The sequence below is a fragment of the Macaca fascicularis genome, chromosome X, assembly GCF_037993035.2.
Source record: "Macaca fascicularis isolate 582-1 chromosome X, T2T-MFA8v1.1".
NCBI lineage: Eukaryota > Metazoa > Chordata > Mammalia > Primates > Cercopithecidae > Macaca > Macaca fascicularis.
The window spans coordinates 78,274,982-78,296,663 of record NC_088395.1 but is presented as its reverse complement, the minus strand read 5'-3'; the positions used below and the strand labels follow the sequence as shown (position 1 = coordinate 78,296,663).

At 40.7% G+C, this 21,682-nt stretch overlaps 1 protein-coding gene across 2 annotated transcripts in view; it reads right to left on the bottom strand.

The window, feature by feature from the left end:
* Positions 1–769: 769 nt before the first annotated feature.
* OGT (O-linked N-acetylglucosamine (GlcNAc) transferase) overlaps positions 770–21,682 on the bottom strand; it is a 42,947-nt gene continuing 22,034 nt past the window's right edge. For both annotated transcript variants that reach the window (XM_005593919.4, XM_005593920.5), the window contains exons 7-22: positions 20,966–21,161; positions 20,263–20,403; positions 19,572–19,672; positions 19,247–19,400; positions 19,056–19,157; positions 18,680–18,859; positions 16,928–17,086; positions 16,693–16,782; positions 14,532–14,657; positions 13,418–13,588; positions 13,189–13,305; positions 12,934–13,104; positions 11,693–11,845; positions 8,630–8,882; positions 8,267–8,390; positions 770–3,054 (exon numbers count right to left, since the gene is read on the bottom strand). In XM_005593919.4, coding sequence (XP_005593976.1) covers positions 2,880–3,054; positions 8,267–8,390; positions 8,630–8,882; positions 11,693–11,845; positions 12,934–13,104; positions 13,189–13,305; positions 13,418–13,588; positions 14,532–14,657; positions 16,693–16,782; positions 16,928–17,086; positions 18,680–18,859; positions 19,056–19,157; positions 19,247–19,400; positions 19,572–19,672; positions 20,263–20,403; positions 20,966–21,161 — 2,413 coding nt within the window. In that variant the 3' untranslated portion in view covers positions 770–2,879. The remainder of the gene's footprint in view (positions 3,055–8,266; positions 8,391–8,629; positions 8,883–11,692; positions 11,846–12,933; positions 13,105–13,188; positions 13,306–13,417; positions 13,589–14,531; positions 14,658–16,692; positions 16,783–16,927; positions 17,087–18,679; positions 18,860–19,055; positions 19,158–19,246; positions 19,401–19,571; positions 19,673–20,262; positions 20,404–20,965; positions 21,162–21,682) is intronic.

The window sequence follows — 21,682 nt, the reverse complement described above, 5'->3', positions numbered from 1 at the left end:
AAGTTGGGAAGTAAATTATGCAAAATTTTACTGAAAAAAAAATCTTCCCTCTCATTTTTATATCTCTGAGAAAACTGGCAAACAGCGTGTTCTGACCCCTCATGAATTGGTATCTTCCTCCCTGATGCTCGTGGCAGAGTTCGACCACTATACAGAGCAGGAAGGAAAATAATTTTGCCCCCAAAAGCCAAGAAGAGAATGGTCCACACGAAGACCAAGACTACGAGGGTAAATGAAAGCAGAAAGGTCATAAGCAAAAGAGGAGCAAGCATGAATGGGTGTGTTGGGGATCACAGGCTGTCGTCCAGGTTGGAGTGCAATGGCACGATCTCAGTTCATTGCAACCTCCACCTCCTGGGTTCAAGCGATTCTCCTGTCTCAGCCTCACATGTAGCTGGGATTACAAGCGTGTGTGCCACCACTCCCGGCTAGTTTTCTGTATTTTTAGTAGAGACGGAGTTTCACCATGTTAGCCAGGCTGGTCTTGAACTCCTGACCTCAAGTGATCCACCTGCCTCGGCCTCCCAAAGTGCTGGGGTTACAGGCGTGAGCCACCACATCCAGCCACTTTGCCGCCTTAATGGATCATAAACTAACCCACCACCCTCCACCAGACCTGGCTGAGAAAACAATTCCTAATATCATAGCTACAGAAGGGAAATTTGGTCCTTTGCTGCTGTTTGAGGCTGTTCAAATACAGGTTTCATCACTGGATGACCCTATTCATCAAGCCACTCAATATAACAGGACACAAAATACATCAGCCGTATTAAGGGGAAATCATTTATTGTTTAAGGATCGCAAGACAACATCTTAATTTCTGTAGCACGATTTAAATGTTTTACTTCTTTGATAAAGCAGAGTACAATAGAAAAAAAAAAAAAAACAATTAGTTTCCAGTAATATCTATATCTCTAATCAGAATTAAGTCTTCCACAGACATGTTACCTGGAAATAAAAGCCTGTTACAATAAGCAAAGCTTCAACCAGAGCGGCTACTTTTCGTGCCAGGAAAAAGTTCATCCCTGTAGGAGGAATGATGTGCTATGTAAAATGGCTGTAAGGTCACAGCCTTGAGGGCATTGGAAGTATATTACCCTATTCCACATTAAGTAGTTCGGTGAATTTCAAACGTCAGTTTATCTGCAACCATGCTGGCAACCTTTAACTGGTATTTCAATCATCCAGTAAAAAATAAATTAAGAAATCCCTTCACGGATATTCCGTGATTTACATTGTTAAAAGGTACACTGTTCATTAACATGTAATTCTGGTTCAGAATTACCTTTGAGACTCCTAGCTCAAAATTTGGTTAACAGTAAGCATCTTTCAGAAATGCAAGTTCTTATTAATCAATAATTTGTCAGCTAGGATACATTCAGGCATCAGCTGCAACTACAGAATAGGTGCACAGCCTCAGCGCTTTGGAAAGACATAATCTAGAACACTACTGGCAGACAAAAAATTACCTGCGACTGGATAGCGTAAGTGCAGTACAGCGAGACAAAACATATATTCATATGTTGGCTTGTTTAAGCCTCAAACCCTCGACTCTGTTGAGATCCCATAATTTTATTCCTATGACTTTAATAACTCAAGTTCCAGGAGGACTATAAGTCTAATTTGTACTCCAAACCAAATAGCAGTGCAGTTTGCTACTATTGAGGCTGAATCTGTACAGACTTCAAGACCAAGTCCAGAATATCTAAAATATAATTACTTGAATACACAGATGGTCCTTCAGAGATTTTACCTATAACCTGTTTCTTGATGAAGGTTATTTAATGCACTGGAGATAACTGTGACTTACTGATCAAATACTTGAATACTTATACTTACCTGGGATTTCATTTCTGCTGAAAGAAATAGGAAGAACAGGACTCACTTTAAGAAAAAAAAAAAAAAACTTTAGAAAGGAAGGTAAAAATCTTACACACACTATCACTTTTGGAAGCAGCATAGAAGGGGCAGTCAAGGGTAAAACACTGGTGAAACAGGTCAAAATTAGGCCAAAAAAAAAAAAAAAAACTATATTATTATCAATGACAGTACCACAACTGTGCCCTTGATAATTAGTCATCACTCCTAAAAATTTTCATTTGGCACCAGATGGCGTGTTTAAGAGAAACACCCTAGGATGTTTTGAATCAGACTTGATTTTGTTAGTTGAGTTACAGGAGAATTTTAAGGGTGGGGGTATGGGGGTCAGGGAAGAGAAGGAAATGGGAAATGGACCAGAAAAAATCTTGAGTCATCATCTAAATCAACAAAGCACTGATAGCTCCAAACATTAGGTCAGACACTAAAACGACTGATATAGGCTCAAGTGGTTTATAAAACCTATAAAAAGACTACACCAGCAAAGTCCCTGTCGATCTGTCAGAGTTCAGAAACTAAAACAGGGAGTAACATTTTAGCTTAAAACCTTATCTCAAGAGAATCATATACACTTCACATGAATAAAAATACCTGAAACCAAACATTTTTAAAAGCTCCAGTACCCAAAATATAAAGAAAAAAGTTAATCCAGAAGACTGAATCAATCCATGGAATCACAAAGCGGCCGGACAATCTATATCTCCCCTCCACACTAACCATCCCATGGAAGAGACCAAGGGAGATCAGACCTTCCAGACCTATGCACCATCTGGTCGCTGCAAAATTCTACGGAGATTCCTTGTGGAACAGCAGTTTCCCATCTCTTGTGTCTCTCCCTACCATGCAGGAAGCAAGTCTGGCTGTGCTATTCTATTACCATTATATATCACCCATCTGCAACAAGGTACTGTACAGACAAGTAAGAAGTATGTTATCTAGTTCCCTTTCCCCCAGAAGGTTGAGGCTCAGGTATAGGGGTAATTCTCCTGTGCAGTCTTTATTTATGCTGACTCAGTGACTTCAACAGGCTTAATCATGTGGTCAGGTTTGTTGCCAGCTGCATAATGCTCCCACATCTGTAGATAGAGCCGCTCTAGTTCCATTGTGTATTGTTTGGTGTTGAACAGAGGGCTAGATATTCTTTGTTTCCAGACTTTGCCACGAATTTTCTTCAGGCTGAGTAATAAAAAACGAGAAACCAGTTTACAAATCAGGGCAGAAAACTCAGAAACACACCCTATAAATACCTAGTTCCCTTTGTGGCAAAAAATCCATGACCAAACTTTACGCTGTCTCATTTCCTGATTGGCTTCCTGTTAAAAAGGGAAGGGTCACAGCTTACATAATGCTATCACTGAAATGAGCTCAACTCCATGTACTCTGAAAATACTTAGTTCTTTCCTAAACAAGTACATCCAAGGGATACCACGCATTCCCCATTTCGTTTTATTTCTACCTTTAAAATAACAAGAATTGACAATGGCACATGACTATTTCTATGTACTGTTAGAACATAAACTGCTTAGCTTTTTGGTAAGCAATTTAGCAATGTATGTATTAACCTTCAATGTTCATAACCCTCTGGCCTAACACTAACACTTTTAAATCTATTAAAAAGAAATAATCAGATGCAAAAACATACAGGACCATGCAAAGATATTCATTGAAGCATCATTTACAAAAGTTAAAGCATAAATATAAGATGAAGTATTCAATTTATGGTCATTTTAATGAAATAGGAAACCACTCAAGGGGAAGACAAATACAGCAAGTCTACTGTCATAATTTTCCACTTGTACCTGAACTGAGTTGTTCAGATTTTTAAAAATTGCTAATATCACCAAGAGTATGGTTCTGTTCAGAAATAAAAAAGTAATTGATTCTTCAGGAAACACGGGGGAAAAGATTTCTACTTCCTTTTTGAATATATTATTTTTCATGAGATTATTCTTAGATGAAGAGCTAAATACTTTAGAACCAGAAGCCAGAACATTTTCATGCATTTTTAAAAGCAATAATTTTTATTTATTTTCTTCTAATTTTTGAAATAGAGTCTCACTCTGTTGCCCAGGCTGGAGTGCAATGGCACGATGACAGCTCACTGCAGCCTCAACCTCCTTGGCTCAAGCAATCCTCCTGCCTCAGCCTCCCGAGAAGCTGAGACTACAGGCACGCACCACCACACTCAGCTATTTTTGTATTTTTTGTAGAGATGGGGTCTCGCCATGTTGTCCAGGCTGGTCTCGAACTCCTGGGCTGGTCTCGAACGCCTGGGCTCAAGCAATCCTCCTCCCTCAGCCTCTCAAAGCGCTGGGATTATAGACATGAGCCACCATGCTCAACTTTGTTTTAATGTTTGTTGTGACAGAAGAAGTAAAATGGTTGTGCATATCTGTTGGTCTCACTACAACCATGTCCATATTAATGCTACCCTCCAAAGAGAAAGACCTGTGCACTCATTTTTTTTTTAATTCTATGTCAATAGGAAAATAAACTGGAGTACATACACACAGTGAAATACCACTCAGCAAAATAAACTTGCTGAAAGAAGCCTTCAGAGTGCATATTGACATAGTTCCATTTGGATAAAATTCTAGAAAAGCAAAACTAATTTATGGAAGGGAAAAAAACACTCCAGAACAGTGGTTGTCTCTGGGGGTTGGTGAAAAAGACTGACTGAAAAGGAGCATGAAGAATCTCTCTGGAGTGATAATGTTGTCTTCATAGGAGTTTGGGTTACAAAGGTATTTCTCGGTTGGGCACGGTGGCTCACACCTGTAATCCCAGCACTTTGGGAGGCCGAGGCGGGCGGATCACAAGGTCAGGAGATCAAGACTATCCTGGCTAACACAGTGAAACCCTGTCTCTACTAAAAACATGAAAACTTAGCCAGGTGTGGTGGCACATGCCTGTAATCCCAGCTTCTCAAGAGGCTGAGGCAGGAGAATTGCTTGAACCCAGGAGGCAGAGGTTGCAGTGAGCAGAGATTGTGCCACTGCACTCCAACTTGGGTGACACAGTGAGACTCCGTCTAAAAAAAAAAAAAAAAAGTTATGTCTCAAAACTCACTGAATATTTGTGTATTTCACTGTATATGAATTCTGCCTCAAAAGAAAAAAATGGCCAGGCGCAGTGGCTCACGCCTGTAATCCCAACACTTTGGGAGGCTGAAGCAGGTGGATCACTTGAGGTCAGGAGTTTGAGACCAGCCTGGGCAACCTGTCGAAACCCTGCCTCTACTAAAATTACAAAAATTAGCTAGGTGTGGTGGCTCATGCCTGTAGTTCCAGCTACTCAGGAGGTTGAGGGGAAGATTGCTCGAGCCCGGGAGGCGGAGGTTGCAGTGAGCGGAGATCATATCACTGTACTCCAGCCTGGGCAACAGAGGGAGACCCTGTCTCAAAAAAATATGTGTATACTTAACTCCAGTTAATGATAGCCATTCTTAAGTATTTAAAGAGAAGTGTACTGATGTCTGCAATTTATTTCAAAATGTGTCAAATAAGGTGGATTGGCAGATGAATAAAGGGAATAAATGGATGAATAGATATGTAATAAAGCAAGAACAGTAAAATGCTAATGGCAGATTCTAAACAGTAGGTATAGATGTGTTTATTATAAAATTAAAAATTTTCACAACAAAAATGTTGGGGAAAAGTATTGTATGAACCAAACTAAGTTCCAAAGAGTCTAATAAAAATTTTAAAATGCACTACAGGCTGGGTGCAGTGTCTCACGCACCTCTAATCCCACCACTTTGGGAGGCCAAGGCGGGTGGACTGCTTAAGCCCAGGAGTTACCAGCCTGGGCAACATTGGTGAGACCCTGTCTCCACAAAATATTAAAAAATAAAAAATAAAAAAAGCCAGGCATGGTGGCATGTGCCTGTAGTCCCAGCTACTAGGAAGGCTAAGGTGGGAGGATCACTCGATCCCAGGAGGCAGAGGTTGCAGTGAGTCGTGATCACGCCACCGCACTCCAGCCTGGGTAACAGAGTGAGACCCTGTCTGAAAATAAAACACACTACATTTTTTACTATAGTTATCTCTGGGCTAATGGACATGAATCTTATTTTTTTATAATGCCTAGGCTCAAATTTCTCACTTTTCTTAGACATATGTGATGTTCTACGGAAGAAATTCTGAAAATAGTAAGTAGCTAACATCTGCTAAATGTTTACCAGATACCAAGAACTATGCTAAGTACTTTACATGGAATGTTTTTTTTAATCCTCACATCATCTCTGCAAAGTAGGTACTAAGATTATGCTCCATTTTGCAGAAGAAACCAAGGCACAACACAGAGATTTACTTGCCCAAAGTCACAAAGCTCGTAAGTAGAGAGCTTGGGTTCACTCAGGTAGTCTGACTCAAAAAGTGTATTTCTTTAATTTCTATGTAATATGCTGCTTCTCAGAAATACACAAAGAAAATAAAATCACCCATTATACCGAAAGAAAAACCTCATTTAAGAAATACCCGCTGGGCACGATGGCTTATGCCTGTAATCTCAGCGCTCTGGGAGGCCGAGGTGGGTGGATCACGAGGTCAGGAGTTCGAGATCAGCCTGGCCAACACAGTGAAACCCAGCCTCTACTAAAAATACAGAAAATTAGCCAGGTGTGGTAGTGGGCGTCTGTAATCCCAGCTACTCGGGAGGCTGAGGCAGGAGAATCGCTTGAACCCAGGAGGCAGAGGTTGCAGTTAGCCGAGATCACGCCACTGCACTCCAGCCTGGGCAACAGAGCGAGACTCTGTCCAGGAAAAAAAGAAAAGAAAACAGAAATACCCAGCCTGGCCAACATACTGAGCCTTCACCTCTACAAAAAAAATTTAAAAATGAGCCAGGCATGGGGCATGGTGGCATGTACCTATAGTCCCTGCTACTCAGGTGGCTGAGGTGGGACGTCCTGAGCCCAGGACATCCTGAGCCCAGGACATCCTGAGCCCAGGACGTCGAGGCTGCAGTTAGCCAAGATCACACCACTGCATTCCAGCCCTAGGCAACAGAGTAAAATCCTATCTCAAAAAAAATAAAATAATGAAAGAAATACTGGTTTATTGTATGAATAAATCCTCACTCATCTAAGCATCACCACTGTAATTCCTACTCATTTTCAGGCATTTAAGTTATGCTGTTTTTATTTCTTACACTGACTGCAGTGAAGACGTGACAGTATTAGGGTCAAAGATCTAACTTTTTTTTTGTTTGTTTTTTTTGAAATGGAGTCTCGTTCTGTCACCCAGGCTGGAGTGCAGTGACGCGATCTCAGCTCACTGCAAGCTCCGCTTCCTGGGTTCACGCCATTCTCCTGCCTCAGCCTCCCGAGTAGTTGGGACTACAGGCGCCCGCCACCACGCCCGGCTAATTTTTTGTATTTTTTAGTAGAGATGGGGTTTCACCATGTTAGCCAGGATGGTCTCGATCTCCTGACCTCGTAATTCGCCCACCTCAGCCTCCCCAAAGTGATGGGATTACAGGTGTGAGCCACCGTGCCAGGCCCAAAGATCTAACTTTTAAGGCTCTAAAAACTCTGAGGAAGGGCTGTACCAATTTATTCACCAATGCATGAAAAGGCTAGTCCTCAATGCTCCCTCATTGATACAAAAAATTTTTCTATTGTATAGGCAAATAATGGATATACCCTTAGGATTTTTTTGTGTGTGTGGTTTTTTTGAGATAAGAGTCTCGCTCTGTCACCCAGGCTGGAGTGCAATGGTGCGATCTTGGCTCACTGCAACCTCTGCCTCCCGGGTTTAAGAGATTCTCCTGCCTCAGCCTCCTGAGTAGCTGGGACTAGAGGAACACGCCACCACACCCAACTAATTTTTGTGTTTTTAGCAGAGACGGGGTTTCACCATGTTGGCCAGGCTGGTCTCAAACTCCTGATCTCAAGTGATCCGCCCGCCTCGGCCTCCCAAAGTGCTGGGATTATAGGCATGAGCCACCACACCTAGCCTCAGTATAATTTTAATTGGCATTTCTACTACAGAGCCTGAAACACTTTCCTGTTAACCTTTTGTATTTCCACTTTAGCAAGGTGTCTCGTCATTTCCATTTTTACTTTCCTACTAGGGGATTTAAAATTTAAATGTTCTGCAGTCTTTACATAGCCAGGCAATTAATACTTTGATATCTGAGACTAAAGTTTTTTCCCCCTCATTTGCCTTTTAATTTTCTTGAATATTTTTTATTCAGTCATTTACTTTTCACATGGTAAAACCTATTGATTACTTCATTTCTAAGAGTTTAGAAAGTACTTCTCCCATCCAGAGGGCATACAACTAGTTCACCTATTTTATATTACACTTATTTTATGGCTTCATTTTATAACAGCTATATTCTCTCTACTTTACCAAATAATTTGTTCAAGGAAAAGTTTACTTACTATTCTAGATCAGTTCCCAGCTTCACAGCTATGTCTTCATACTCTTGTCTGTTTTTAGCAATAAGCTCAAGACAGCCTAAGCAAGTAAGCTGGGAAGCTGCAACTCGAGAAGCAAGAGTCTCTCCTGAAATACAAAAGATAACAACTGCACATCTGAGAACGTAAAACAGCATAGAGTTAACATTATTTACGTTAAGCCTCCACACAATGCAGATGAAGAGAATTAAGTGAGAACAAGTCTCACTTTCTATCACCTTGCCTTTAATGTTGCTCCTAGTATATATAACTTCACTTGGAAGTTTCTCCCCTAAAGGAGATTTTCAAAAGAACAAGGAAGACTCCAGTGATTTATCAGCAACTTACCTGGCATAGTCACCATGGGGGTCCCTGCCCAGAGGACATCCATCCCTGTGGTGTGCCCATTACAGAGTGGAGTGTCCAAGCAGACATCAGCCAGCTGGCCTCTCCTGACATGTTCCTCTTTAGGAGCAACAGGTGAAAAAATGATACGGTTCTGGGGCAGGCCCATGTTTTGTGCATACTGTTGAATATTCGGCTCTCCTACTGCTGGAAAACGCAACAGCCAGAGTACACTATTGGGAACACGCTTCAGAATCTAAAATAGGGAAAATAAGAATAATTATTAATAGCAGATTTGCCTTTTTCAACAAAGACTCCCAGAGATCTCTAATAATTCTACCACACTCTATTCTTTCCATCCAGATAGAAGCCTGCTGTGAACTTAAGTCTTTCCTTCACAGAGATGAATTAGATCAATTGAATTATCCCTCTTCTGCTTAGCTGTCCTCAGAGTGAGTTCAAAGAAAGAGAGGAGACCGATGTTGGAAGACAAAACAAATTACTAATTGGCAAAATCTGAGGCAGCTACCTCCTGTGGGAATTGACAGAGGCAGTGGGTTTTGTTGAGAGAGAGGAATTTTGCATTCCAAATTTCAAATCCCCCACTATGATACAACCAAGAAAGTTACCTCACACTTGCCTAACTTTATTTGCCTAATATAAATCGGTCTTTTCTGTAAAGGGCCAGATGGCAAATATTTTTGGCTCTGTGGCTACACGGACTGTCATAGCTGCTCAGCTCTTCTGTTGTAGCTTGAAAGCAGCCACAGACAATGTGTAAACAAGTAGGCATGGCTATGTGTCCATAAAATTTTATTTACAAAAACAAGCAGTGGGCTGGATTTGACCCACAGGTCATAGTTTGCCAACTCCTGATTTAGATTTATATCTACTCTATGTACATTTTTAAGTTCAAAATCCCTTTCTCTGAAAGCTATGAGAACAGATGAACTTCCAAATTCAGAATATTTCAGATTTCAAAAAAAGTAGTACTGTGTGTGTGTGTGTGTGTTATTACATAAAACGCTCAGCAGCAACTTCGTATAAACAAACATATTAGTGCCTCTGCATTGAGATGCAGGAATAGTCATATTAAATGGAATTAAAAAAAGACTACAAATATCTTGACATAGTTTGACTGTGTCCCCACCCAAATCTCTCTTCTTGAACTGTAGTTCCCATAAGCCCCATGTGTCATGGGAGGGACCCAGTGGTAGGTAACTGAATCATGGGGGCAGTTATTCCCAATGCTGCTGTTCGCGTGATAGAGAGTGTGTACTCACAAGAGCTGATGGTTTTATAAGGGGCTTCTCCCCCTTTTGCTCAGCACTTCTTCCTGCCATCATGCGAAGAAGGACGTTTGCTCCCTTTTCCACCATGACTGTTAAGTTTCCTGAGGCCTCCATAGCCACGGGAACTGTGAGTCAATTTAAACCCCTTTCCTTTATAAATTACCCAATCTCGGGCAGTCCTTTATAGCAGCATGAGAACGGACTAATACATACCCTAATGGGTTAGTTCAGGTAGTTTTGCTGCCAAACAAATTTGCCACACACTTATGAAAAAGCTTTTGATTTTCAGAGTTTTTGTGAACATCAGGAAGTAAGGATTAAGGACAGTAGACCTGTACTCATCTGCTTCCTCTTCTCTTCTATCCTCCCCTCTCCTCTGAACATAAAACAAAACAGGTATCGGGGAAAAAATTAACCAAGGAATTATCTCCAGACTACCTAAAGGCAAAACATGCCATTTTATTTTAGTTCTATGGATTAAGAGCCAGTTACAGCTATGCGGTATCCCACTTATGCAAACCTATCTGATGAACTGAGAGATTTATGTATAGATCGACTCCTTCTTGGTTGTAAACTCTACAATACTACAAGAATGTTAAAAATGGGTGGATGTACATGACAGCATATGCTATCAGTTTAGACCAGGGGTTGGCGAACTACACAGCCTGTGAGCCAAATCTGACATACTGACAGTTCGCATAAATAAAATTTTATTGGAACACAGCCACACTCATCATTTACAAAATGCCTATGGTTATTTTCGTGCCACAACGGCAAAGCTGAGTAGATGTGAAACAGCATGACCACAAAACTGAAAATATTTACCATCTGGCCCTTTAAGAAAAAGTTTGCTGACCCTTTAGACAGAAGAATGCTTTGAATATGTAAATTTAAAAGGTTCACAATGTCCTATTTAGACACTGGAAGGAGAAACCAAAAATGCCTGAAAAACTACATCTCTTGAAGATTATAAATGAGCACAAGGCCAGGCGCGGTGGCTCACACATGTAATCCTAGCACTTTGGGAGGCCAAGGTGGGCAGACCTCTTGAGGCCAGGAGTTCGAGTCCAGCCTGGCCAACATGGTGAAACCCCGTCTCTACTAAAAATACAAAAAAAAATTACCCAGACATGGTGGCACATGCCTGTAATCCCAGCTACTTGCAAGGCTGAGGCACAAGAATCACTTGAACCTGGGATGCAAAGGTTGCCATGAGGCAAGATCACACCACTACACTCCAGCCTGAACAACAGAGCGAGATTCTGTTTTTTAAAAAAAGAGCATAACCCAGTTGAGTCACATGTAAATAAATAAAATACATTTTTTAAAAAGTATTTTAAAAAAAATTTTTTTTTGAGACAGAGTTTTGCTCTTGTTGCCCAGGCTGGAGTGCAACAGCATGATTTCGGCTCACTGCAACCTCTGCCTCCCGGGTTCAAGTGATTCTCCTGTCTCAGCCTCCCGAGTAGCTGGGATTACAGGTGCCCACCACCACGTCCAGCTAATTTGTTGGTATTTTTAATAGAGACGGGGTTTCACAATGTTGGTCAAGCTGGTCTCAAGCTCCTGACCTCAGGTAATCCACCTGCACCGGCCTCCCAAAGTGCTGGGATTACAGGCGTGAGCCACCGCGATCAGCCAAAAAAAAATTTTTAAAAGAAATGAGCAGAACAGCTCCTAAATGGGAGTGGAAGGACAATCTTCAGCAAGAAGCTCTAGATACAAAATCTTTATTAGTCTCTAAGACGGTAACAATAAGTCTATGCATACTCACATTTGCCCACATCTGCAAAGTAGAAGGGTCAATTTTATACAGCTGATTAAAGTTACAGTATACAATGGCATCTTCTGGTAACCCATACTGAGAACGGGTGGTTACAATAATGGTACGGGGAACCTCCTCTCCAGTTGCAGCCTTATTGTTGATCTAAAACAAGGAAAAGATGATGGTTATATTTAAAGGCAAAAAGAGTCCAATATTTCAATCCATAAGATCCAAAATGGTCTAACCATTAAAAGTCACCAAACCATAAGAAAATATTCACGATATATGAAGTTTAAGAAGAGGCAAACCGTTGCAGCATTATCTTAATTTGGGGGAGACTGCACTATGAAACTTCTTGCTCTAACCAAAAAAGATCTCAAAATCCTATTAACAATCCAACAGCTTTTGATCACTCTTTTCTTCATGAACGAAATGTCCTTTTCTAAATCACATCCACTCCTCAAGGTTAAATTACTCCTCCAAATGGTCTCTTCTCCCAAGAGTGTCTCTCTTCACACTGATCATCACTGTTTCTGAGTTTCTACACACATAATTAGTTATCTTGCAATTCTCATATTTGAGTACTGCCTTACATTGTTATATAACTATTACAGGTGTGCAAGGACATCTATGACCTCTAGAGGTCAGAGATCTTTGCCTTACACTCTCTTGATAGAGCTACTTATTTAGGCATGCAATGTATTATTTATTGAGTACATACTACATTACTGTGATTAAGACATCAGTAATTCAATTCAGTAGAGGATACAAACACAGGGAATTATCATCTGTTGTGCTGTATGTAATGATATATTCCAAACATTACAGAGGTATAAAAGACAGGTACCAATGAAGTAGGGATGGAGACGTTAGCGGTAAGTACGGAAATGGATTCCTGGAAGAGCTGTCTGAACTGAACGTCTGAGTAGGATTTAGCTAGGGAAAGGATGGGTTTACAGAAGCAAGAAACTGTATGGTATGTACAGACAGTTCATTATATAAGACAGTAAAGCCACAGGCAGGGAATAACAAGATATTAACACAGAAGTTTCTCAGTAAGTAATAATCTGCTGGCTGAATCCAGGAGACTTTTAAAATCAGACACACCTACATAAGATGCGCATTTCCACGAACTCATTTCCTCATCTATAAAATGGTAATAATGATACTTGCCTCCTAGAGTTATGATGAGGTTTAAGGGAAATAAATGCATACTTGGTGGGACATATAATGTTGTATTATCTTCTCACCTGAGTAGTTGCCAGTCCATTGCTAATACTGAATCCATTAATTGTTATTTGAATCTGTCCTCTGTTAATCATTTCAATAACTGCTTCTGCAATAGTATTCATAGGAATAACAGGCATATTAAGAGCTGTGTTACTGCTGTCTGCATTGTCTCCTCCATCAGGACACTTCATCTAAAACAAAAAAATGCATGATTACGAAAAAGATCGTGAATGCAGTTAACTGTATTTCAATGACAATATTGACTAGGTTCTGACCTTGACGATTTTCACATCTGGTAGACTATCAAGAAATGCTTTGAGGTCAATGCCATTCAGAACTATCCGATTGTCATAAATGTGTCCATTGGACTTAAAATCGATGACTGCTTTTTTCTAATGGAAAAAATAGTTTCAGACATGTCTTTTAGGACTTACATAGACAATAGCAAGGAAATAAAAAGCTACAGTTCTTTGAAATTCCCCCATAGCGCTGTTTCATACCTACCTTCAGGTGAGGGAACATATTAGCATGATCACCAATAAAAAAAGTATGGGGCATATAAGCCAATTTCTCAGAATACTGCTCAGCAACTTCAGCTGGTGAAGTTTCCTGATCAGTGATAATATAATCCATGAAAAGTGCACCACTCGTCCCAGGGTATCCCAGCCACATTGCCTTAAAAAAATCAGATCGAAAACTGATTAAGAACTTTCATCAGGATACTTATCTCTAAATTCATCAAGTCATATACATTAAATATGTACAACTTTTTGTATGTCAACTGTACCTCAATAAAATGGTTTTTTAAAAAGGAACCTAAAGGTGCCAAAATTAAATAAGTAAATGAACAAGGAGGTCTAACTCTTTTTTAGAGACAGGATCTCACTCTGTTCCCTAGGCTGGAGTACAGTGGTGCAATCGTAGATCACTACAGCCTCGAACTCCTGGGCTCAAGCAATCCTGCCTCAGCCTCCAGAGTAGCCAGGATTACTGGCCTTGCTACAGGCACAGCAAGGCTGACTTCTTTAGTCGAAAGCAATGAAGTAGTTCTTTAAGAGAGACTCTCACTCTGTCGCCGGGGCTGGAGTGCAGTGGCACAGTGATAGTTCACTGCAGCCTCAAACTCCTAGGCTTGAGCAATCCTTCCACTTTAGCCTCCCGAATAGCTGAGATCACAGGGGCATACCACCACTTCGGCTAATTTTTAAATTTTTTGTAGAGATAGGGTGTTTTGCTTTGTTGCCCAGGCAGGTCTCAAACTCCTGGTTTCAAGTGATCCTCCTGCCTCAGCATCCCAAAGTGCTGGGATTACAGGCGTGAGCCACTGTACCCAGCCTGCATTTTAGACTAACTTTCAAAATGCTAAAATGTTCTTCAAATTTGCAAGACAGAGTAACTGTTCATAGCCAACCATGAACTGCATGTCTCTATATACATGTACCTATAAGCATTGTGCTCTACACTCTTTTTTTCCTGCGCATCTCAACAACTTAAAAAAATTAAAAAGTATGTCTGCCCTACAGTTTCAAATATCAGTTAACCAGAGGGAGGAAAAGCAGCACATCACTGTCTTCTTAGCCAAATACATGTTATAAGTGATGACTGTTAATTTGTTTACCTGAATAGGAGCTGGCCTGAGAGCAAAGAGCTCATTTCGAGCACCCTTGGTATAGCCATTCATATTTACAAGGATATGAATTCCATCCTGATGGATGCGATCAGCTGCTTTTCCATTGCATGGAATCTACAGAATAGAAAATAAGAACTCACTATGTATAATCTCAGATCAATTCCATTAGTTTTAATGGCATTTAACATAATTCAGATTCCCAGATGGAAAAGTGGTAAGAACACAAATTAACTATATTAATTCGGGCACAAATATGGTTAACTGCCATTAAAATGGGCCCAAAGCATTAGAGAAACAGAACACAGAGGAAGGAGAGTTCACTTCTGGATTGAATGTATGAGTAACAACATTTCATAGAGAAATTGGTATTTGAAATTTGTAATCTTTTTTTTTTTTTTTGGTAGGGACAGGGTCTCACTATGTTGCCCATCATGGCCTCAAGCAATCCTCCCACCTCATTGTCCCAAAGGATTATACACATGAGCCACTGCACCCAGCCTAGAACTGGTATTTGAAATAGGTCTTCAAAGACGAATAGGAGTTTGAAGGAGTTTAACAGAATACAATCTCAGTAGAGAACAGTATGAATGAAGAACTAGAGTAAAGTGTGAGGGAGTTTAGAAAATGGTGAGTAGGCCAGGCATGGTGGCTCACACCTGTAATCCCAGACCTTTGGGAGGCCGAGGCGGGTGGATCATCTGAGGTCAGGAGTTCGAGACCAGCCTGGCCAATGTGGTGAGACCCCCCCGTCTCTACTAAAAATACAAAAATTAGCTGGGTGTGGTGGCAGGCGCCTGTAATCTCAGCTACTCGGGAGGCTGAGGCAAGAGAATCGTTTGAACCTGGGAGGTGGAGGTTGCAGTGAGCCGAGATCGTGCCACTGCATTCCAGCCTGTCTCCATCTCAAAAAAAAAAAAAAAAAAAAAAGGTAATTCACTTCTATTTGACATAAGGTATACATGATGTAGAATGGTGGGTTAAAGTATTGACAAAGTTGTGGCAAACAGAGAAAGGTTACAAAAGCTATGCTGAAGAGTTTAGACTGTAGTCAATCAGCAGTGACTCCCTGAAGGTCTCAGAGATAGAAAGAGGGATGCTTCTTGGTCACAAAGAGTCTAACTGTATATCAAAAATGGCCAGACAAACTTTTGAAGCAACAGCTATACTGCAAAATTTGTTGGTACATACTATTTATTAAATGAGAAGTCTCAAAATCTTTCTGCTAGGACTTCAGTGATTCATATGTATATACATATATTTTTACATATATGCATACATACCATACCTGCATGTGTATGTACATACATACATGTGTGTACACAAACACTATGTAGAGTATATTATCTCTATCAGTCAAAGTGGCTAATAGAGTCTACAAAGAAAAAACTGTAGCCTACATACTCAGCAAATTAATTCCCCCACAGGTTTCAATCTTAATTTATCATAAAACTTATGCTCCTAGAGGATACAACAATAGAACAAATACAGATATAAAGATAACCAAAGGCAAAGGCCCATGGAAACTGATGAACCATAGTTCATCTATTTTCTTTTTCTTTTTTGAGACAGAGTCTTGCTCTGTCACCAGGCTGGAGTGCAGTGGTGCAATCTCAGCTTACCGCAACCTCCGCCTCCTGGGTTCAAGCGATTCCCCTGCCTCAGCCTCCCAAGTAGCTGGGATTACAGGCATGCACCATCACACCCAGCTAATTTTTTGTGTTTTAGTAGAGACGGGGTTTCACCACGTTGGTCAAGATGGTCTCATCTCCTGACCTCGTGATCCGCCCACCTCGGCCTCCCAAAGTGCTGGGATTACAGGCGTGAGCAACCACACCCGGCCCTATTTTCTTTAAAAGACCTATTTATTCTTCTCCCAAGTCACCATTTTGTTAATATTTATTAAGTATCTTCTGTCACAAGTGCCGGCTCAATCTCCACAAAAGTTGTATGTCCAAGCACAAGCATAACACATTTCTGTTTCATTTGCAACCTCGGAAAAAGGCATGCTGACAAGGAAATAAGATCAACACAATTGCCTATATGTGGTACTACAGCATTTAATACCTATCATCAAAAAATAAACTACATGTTAATAGTTTTATTTAAACTTGCTCAAAATAAAAAGTTAAAGTATGAGAGTTTTATCTACCTGAGAAAGATCAATGAAATGATTGGCTTCTGCCATCACCTTCACTCGGAAGTTTGTGCCATCATCTGGGCTCAGGGCATAACAGAACACCTGAAAGGCAGTACATGGCATATTTAATAGCATTGGCTCAAATCTTTCCAAAAGACACTGGGTTTCCATGCCTCATGACAAACCAACATTGTGGGTTTTTTTCTTTTTTAAACAAATAGTGATTCTAGAGAAACACTAGTCTTACCTCAAATTTATCAGGATTGTGCATGCCTGGAATAGACTGCATGAGGTGAGAAGTAGGATGATTCCCAAAGTCGGAACTCACATATCCTACACGCAGCCGACCATCACTGAGCTTCAAGTCTTTTGGATGTTCATATGGTGGTTTATGAAGTACATTAATCTATCAACAGAATCCAATGCTTGTTAGTAAAATCTACACATATATTTTCATCTAGGAAAACTGACGAAAAACACACCAACCAAAACCTCACACCTGTTGAAAAAGGTCTGCCCAGAGCATTTAGTTAATATTGCCAGAGAGATGCAACCTCAGCACTTCATGTAATATGCTTCATACTTTGACGTGCTCCTGAAATCTATAAAGCACAAGCAAATCCCAGCACTCTGGGAAGCCAAGGAGGCAGATCACTTGAGGTCAGGAGTTTGAGACCAGCCTGGCCAACACAGTGAAATCCCGTCTCTACTGAAAAAAAAAAAACCCACAAAAATTAGCTGGGCATGGTGACACGTGCTTGTAGTCCCAGCTACCTGGGAGGCTGAAGTGGGAGAATCGCCTGAACCCAGGAGGTGGAGGTTGCAGTGAGCCGCACTCCAGCCAGGGCAACAGAGCAAGACCCTGTCTCAAAAAAAAAAGTGTGAGCAAATCTAAAACTTGTAGGTATGAAGCAGTATGGACAGAGCATGATAAACCCTCCAGCATTTTAGAAAATTCTATGGGGAAACATTTTCTAAAAACAAAATTATGGCCGGGGGCAGTGACTCATGCCTATAATCCCAGCACTTTGGGAGGCTGAGGCAGGCGGATCACCTGGGGTCAGGAGTTCGAGACCAGCCTAGCATGGCAAAGCCCCATCTCTACTAAAAATACAAAAATTAGCCGGGCATGGTGGCACACACCTGTAATCCTACCTACTCGGGAGGCTGAGGCACAAGAATTGCTTTAACCTGGGAGACAGAGGTTGCAGTGAGCTGAGATGGCACCACCGCACTGCAGTCTGGGTGAAAGAGAGAGACTCTGTCTCAAAATTAAAAAAAAAAAAGCACACCTAGCACTCCAATCTATCATCCAACCCTTGATCCAATCCTTGATCAAGTAGTGCTCTAATTCTCAAAGGTGAATACAAAATACCAAGCACTCCATTAAACATGATGGCTTGCCAGGCACGGTGGCTCACACCCATAATCCCAGCACTTTGGCAGGGCAAGGTGGGCAGATCGCTTGAGCCCAGAGGTTCGAGACCAGCTTGGGCAATATAGCAAAACCCCATCTCTACAAAAAATACAAAATTAGGTGTGGTGGCATGCGCCTGTAGTCCCAGCTACTCGGGAGGCTGAGGTGGGATGATCACCTAAGCTCAGGGAGGTCGAGGCTGCAGTGAGCCATAATCACACCGCTGCACTCCAGCCTGGGCAACAGAGCAAGACCCTGTCTCAAAAACAAGAAAAAAAAAAAAAAAGATAAAAGAAAAAAAAAGATAAAAGAAAAAAAAATTATGGCTTTCAAGTTAAAGGACAGTACCATCAGTCTATTGTTAGTGTTTAAGTGAAGGAGTTAAGGATTCCATCTTAGGAAGTACAGGGGGTTATACTCAGGACACAATGGAAGGGGTTCTGAAGTGGCTCACAAGTTTTATTTCTCAATTTGGGTGGTGTTCATTTTATAATCATTCATTAATCCACAGATTTGATTTGCACAGTTTTCTGTATTTGTGTTTTAGTTTACAACAAAAAGATTAAAAGAAAAGAATCACACCTTATCTAAGCACAGGTTGCCATGCCTCTCAGCAATAGCCTTCCTGAAGCCATGAGAAAGAGGATATAGCATACTATGATGAGGATGCACAGAAGGCAACCTATTCTTCTCTAACTGGTCAGCCACAATACTGACCAACTTCTTCATTCGTTCATCATAGTCTGTCCAATCACAGACAATCTAGAGAAAGCAAAAAGAAGTTATTATCCAGAAAGCCCTATCCCAGGATTTAATATTTGGTATGTCTTTGGCCTAAAGTAATGTCAGATAGCCTATTAAAAATACTATTTCCAGTCAGGCTTGGATTCTTATGGTACATAACAATTAAAAAGCTATTACAACACTGAGAGCCAATTACTGGCCTCTTATTCTTTACCTGCAGGCAATGAGCCAAGTTACAATAAGCATCAGGAAAATCAGGCTTAAGTTTCAGAGCCGTGCGGTAAGAAGCTATAGCCTCTGGAATATTCCCTGAATCCTGGAAAATAAATAAAGCAGGATGGTAAAAAGTTTCCAAAACTTAAATTTTAGGTGTTAAATTGCACATATTATAATAAACAGTAGTACCTTATGAATGGAAGCCAGATTGCTATGCGCATCTGCAAAGGCAGGATTAATTTGGATGGCACGCGTATAACACTGCAAGGCTCCCTGAACATCCTGCATCTCCTTTAGAGTGTTTCCCATATTAGAGTAGGCATCAGCAAAGGTAGGACTGATTCTAAAAGAGAAGCCCAAGGTTTTATTTCTCCAATACAAAAATCTTTAACCCACTGTAATGCTAACTTATTCTGTTGTTATTTAAAGCCATTTTAGCATCTGCAATGTGCCAAATGTCAAACATTTTAAAATTAAGAATAATTTTAAAAATAAGGCTGTTAGTGTCTCTTACCGAATAGCCTCCTTATAATGCATCAGAGCTTCCTGCAGTTTTCCCTGCTGCTGCAGTACACTTGCTAAATTTGAATGGGCAGCAGCAAACTCTGGGAAGACCTATAAAGAGTCAAGATCATAACTGAGGTTAAAAAATCTGCTAAAGCAGCAGTAATAACTCACCACAACCTTAAGAACTTTGCTCAAGTACGTTTACATCCCTAAACTTGTCTCTACCTTTTCCAAGTCTATTCATTCTCAAATTCTACCTCTTCCTCTATTTTATACCTCTTCTTGTTTCAAACATAATGAGGTACACCTCTTCTGCTCTTAGTTTATCCTGACCACCTGACTCCAACACCACTGAGATCTCTCTCTGCTAAACTCCTACCGTATCTACTAACCACTACCACACAGCCATCAGGCACTAAGATTATATACTTATCAGTAACTTCTCTTGAACTGTGGGTTAATGTTTAATTGTTTTGTACAGATCTTATCCACAGAATAATGAACTCTGAATGCAGGGATTTTCTGGAATGTCACATAGGGCCTCACATCATACCTTAGGTACTCAATTACTATTTCAATGAATAATCCTCTTGTAAATGATTCAACCACTATTTTTACAAAAGAGGTGGATGATGGTAAACTTAACTGCTTTCCCTCTACTATCACGCTAAATACCCAGCTACGCCACCCTCACATACTTCTAATGCTTTACGATACAAGCGAACTGCCTCTTCAATGTTTCCCTGTTCTCGTTTGATATTGGCTAGGTTATTCAGAGAGTCTGCATGGGTGGGACACAGACGGAGAGCTGTATTATAACAATCTTCTGCTTCGGCAACCTAGAAAACAAAACAAAGTCTTCAAAAACTGTAGAGAATCATAAAGCCTCCACTGATACTATTCTAATAATTGCTTAATTAAGCCTAATGGCTGGTAATGCTACAGAAAATTGGTATTTTTTGGTATTCTTACCCTCAACCAAAACTCTAAAGTAAACCAATATACCATCTCAATACTTGTACAAAAGACTTTCATTTTTTGCTGTTTTTCGGTTTTTGTGATTTTCTGAGACAGAGTCTTCTGTTGCCCAGGCTGGAGTGCTGTGGCACAATCACGGCTCACTGCAGCTTCAACCTCCCAGGACTCAATCGATCCTCCCACCTCGGCCTCCCAAGAAGCTGGGACTACAGGTGCACACCACCATGCCCAGTTAATTTTTGTATTTCTTGTAGAGACAGGGTTTCGTCATGTTGCCTAGGCTGGTCTCGAAACCCTAGGCTCAAGCAATCCTCCCATCTCAGCCTCCCAAAGTGCTGGCATTACAAGTGTGAGCCGCCACACCTGGCCAGAAAAGACTCTTAATCCTACCAGATAACAAATAGAATGAGTAAAAATCCTTACACTGCCCTTCTCTTTGAGAGCATTGGCTAAGTTGCAGTAAGCATCAGGGAAATGTGGTTGTAGTTCGATAGCCCGCCTGTAGGTGTCTATTGCCAGATCTATCAGGCCTTGCTCATAGTATACACAAGCCAGGTTGCCATGCACCACTGCATGATTCGGACTCAAACTTAGGGCACGAAGGTAAGCTGCCACAGCTCTGTAAATGAACACACACACACACACACAAAATGTAACTCATTCTTAATGGATGGCTTGTTACAACTCATTCAAGCTGTACTATATCAAAATATATCAAGTCTTTGTAATTACATAATTCATGCTGTATTATATTTTAACCTCAAACCAAAATCATACCTTTATAAAATGTGTCTTTACAGTGAGAAATTTTGTACTCCCACATAAAAAATAGGCTGTCCTTTCACAACAACAACAAAAAGTTAAAAGTCAGGATTTACTGTGCTTTCTAAATCAGGTCAAAGGAATAATTTAGTCTAAGAAAAAACCACTTCAACCATTTTACAATTAAAAAATTTCAACTGAACTCCCAATGAGAAGGATAATGGCTTTGAGGAAAGCCAACAACAAAAACTCAGGCAATGAACACCTATAAATAAAAGGCAACACAGCAGACATGGGCAGGGAACAACGTACTAGAAAAGGCAAATGTGTTTCAATTGACTATTGTCATCATTTCGGTCCAAACTATCAAGTGTCAAT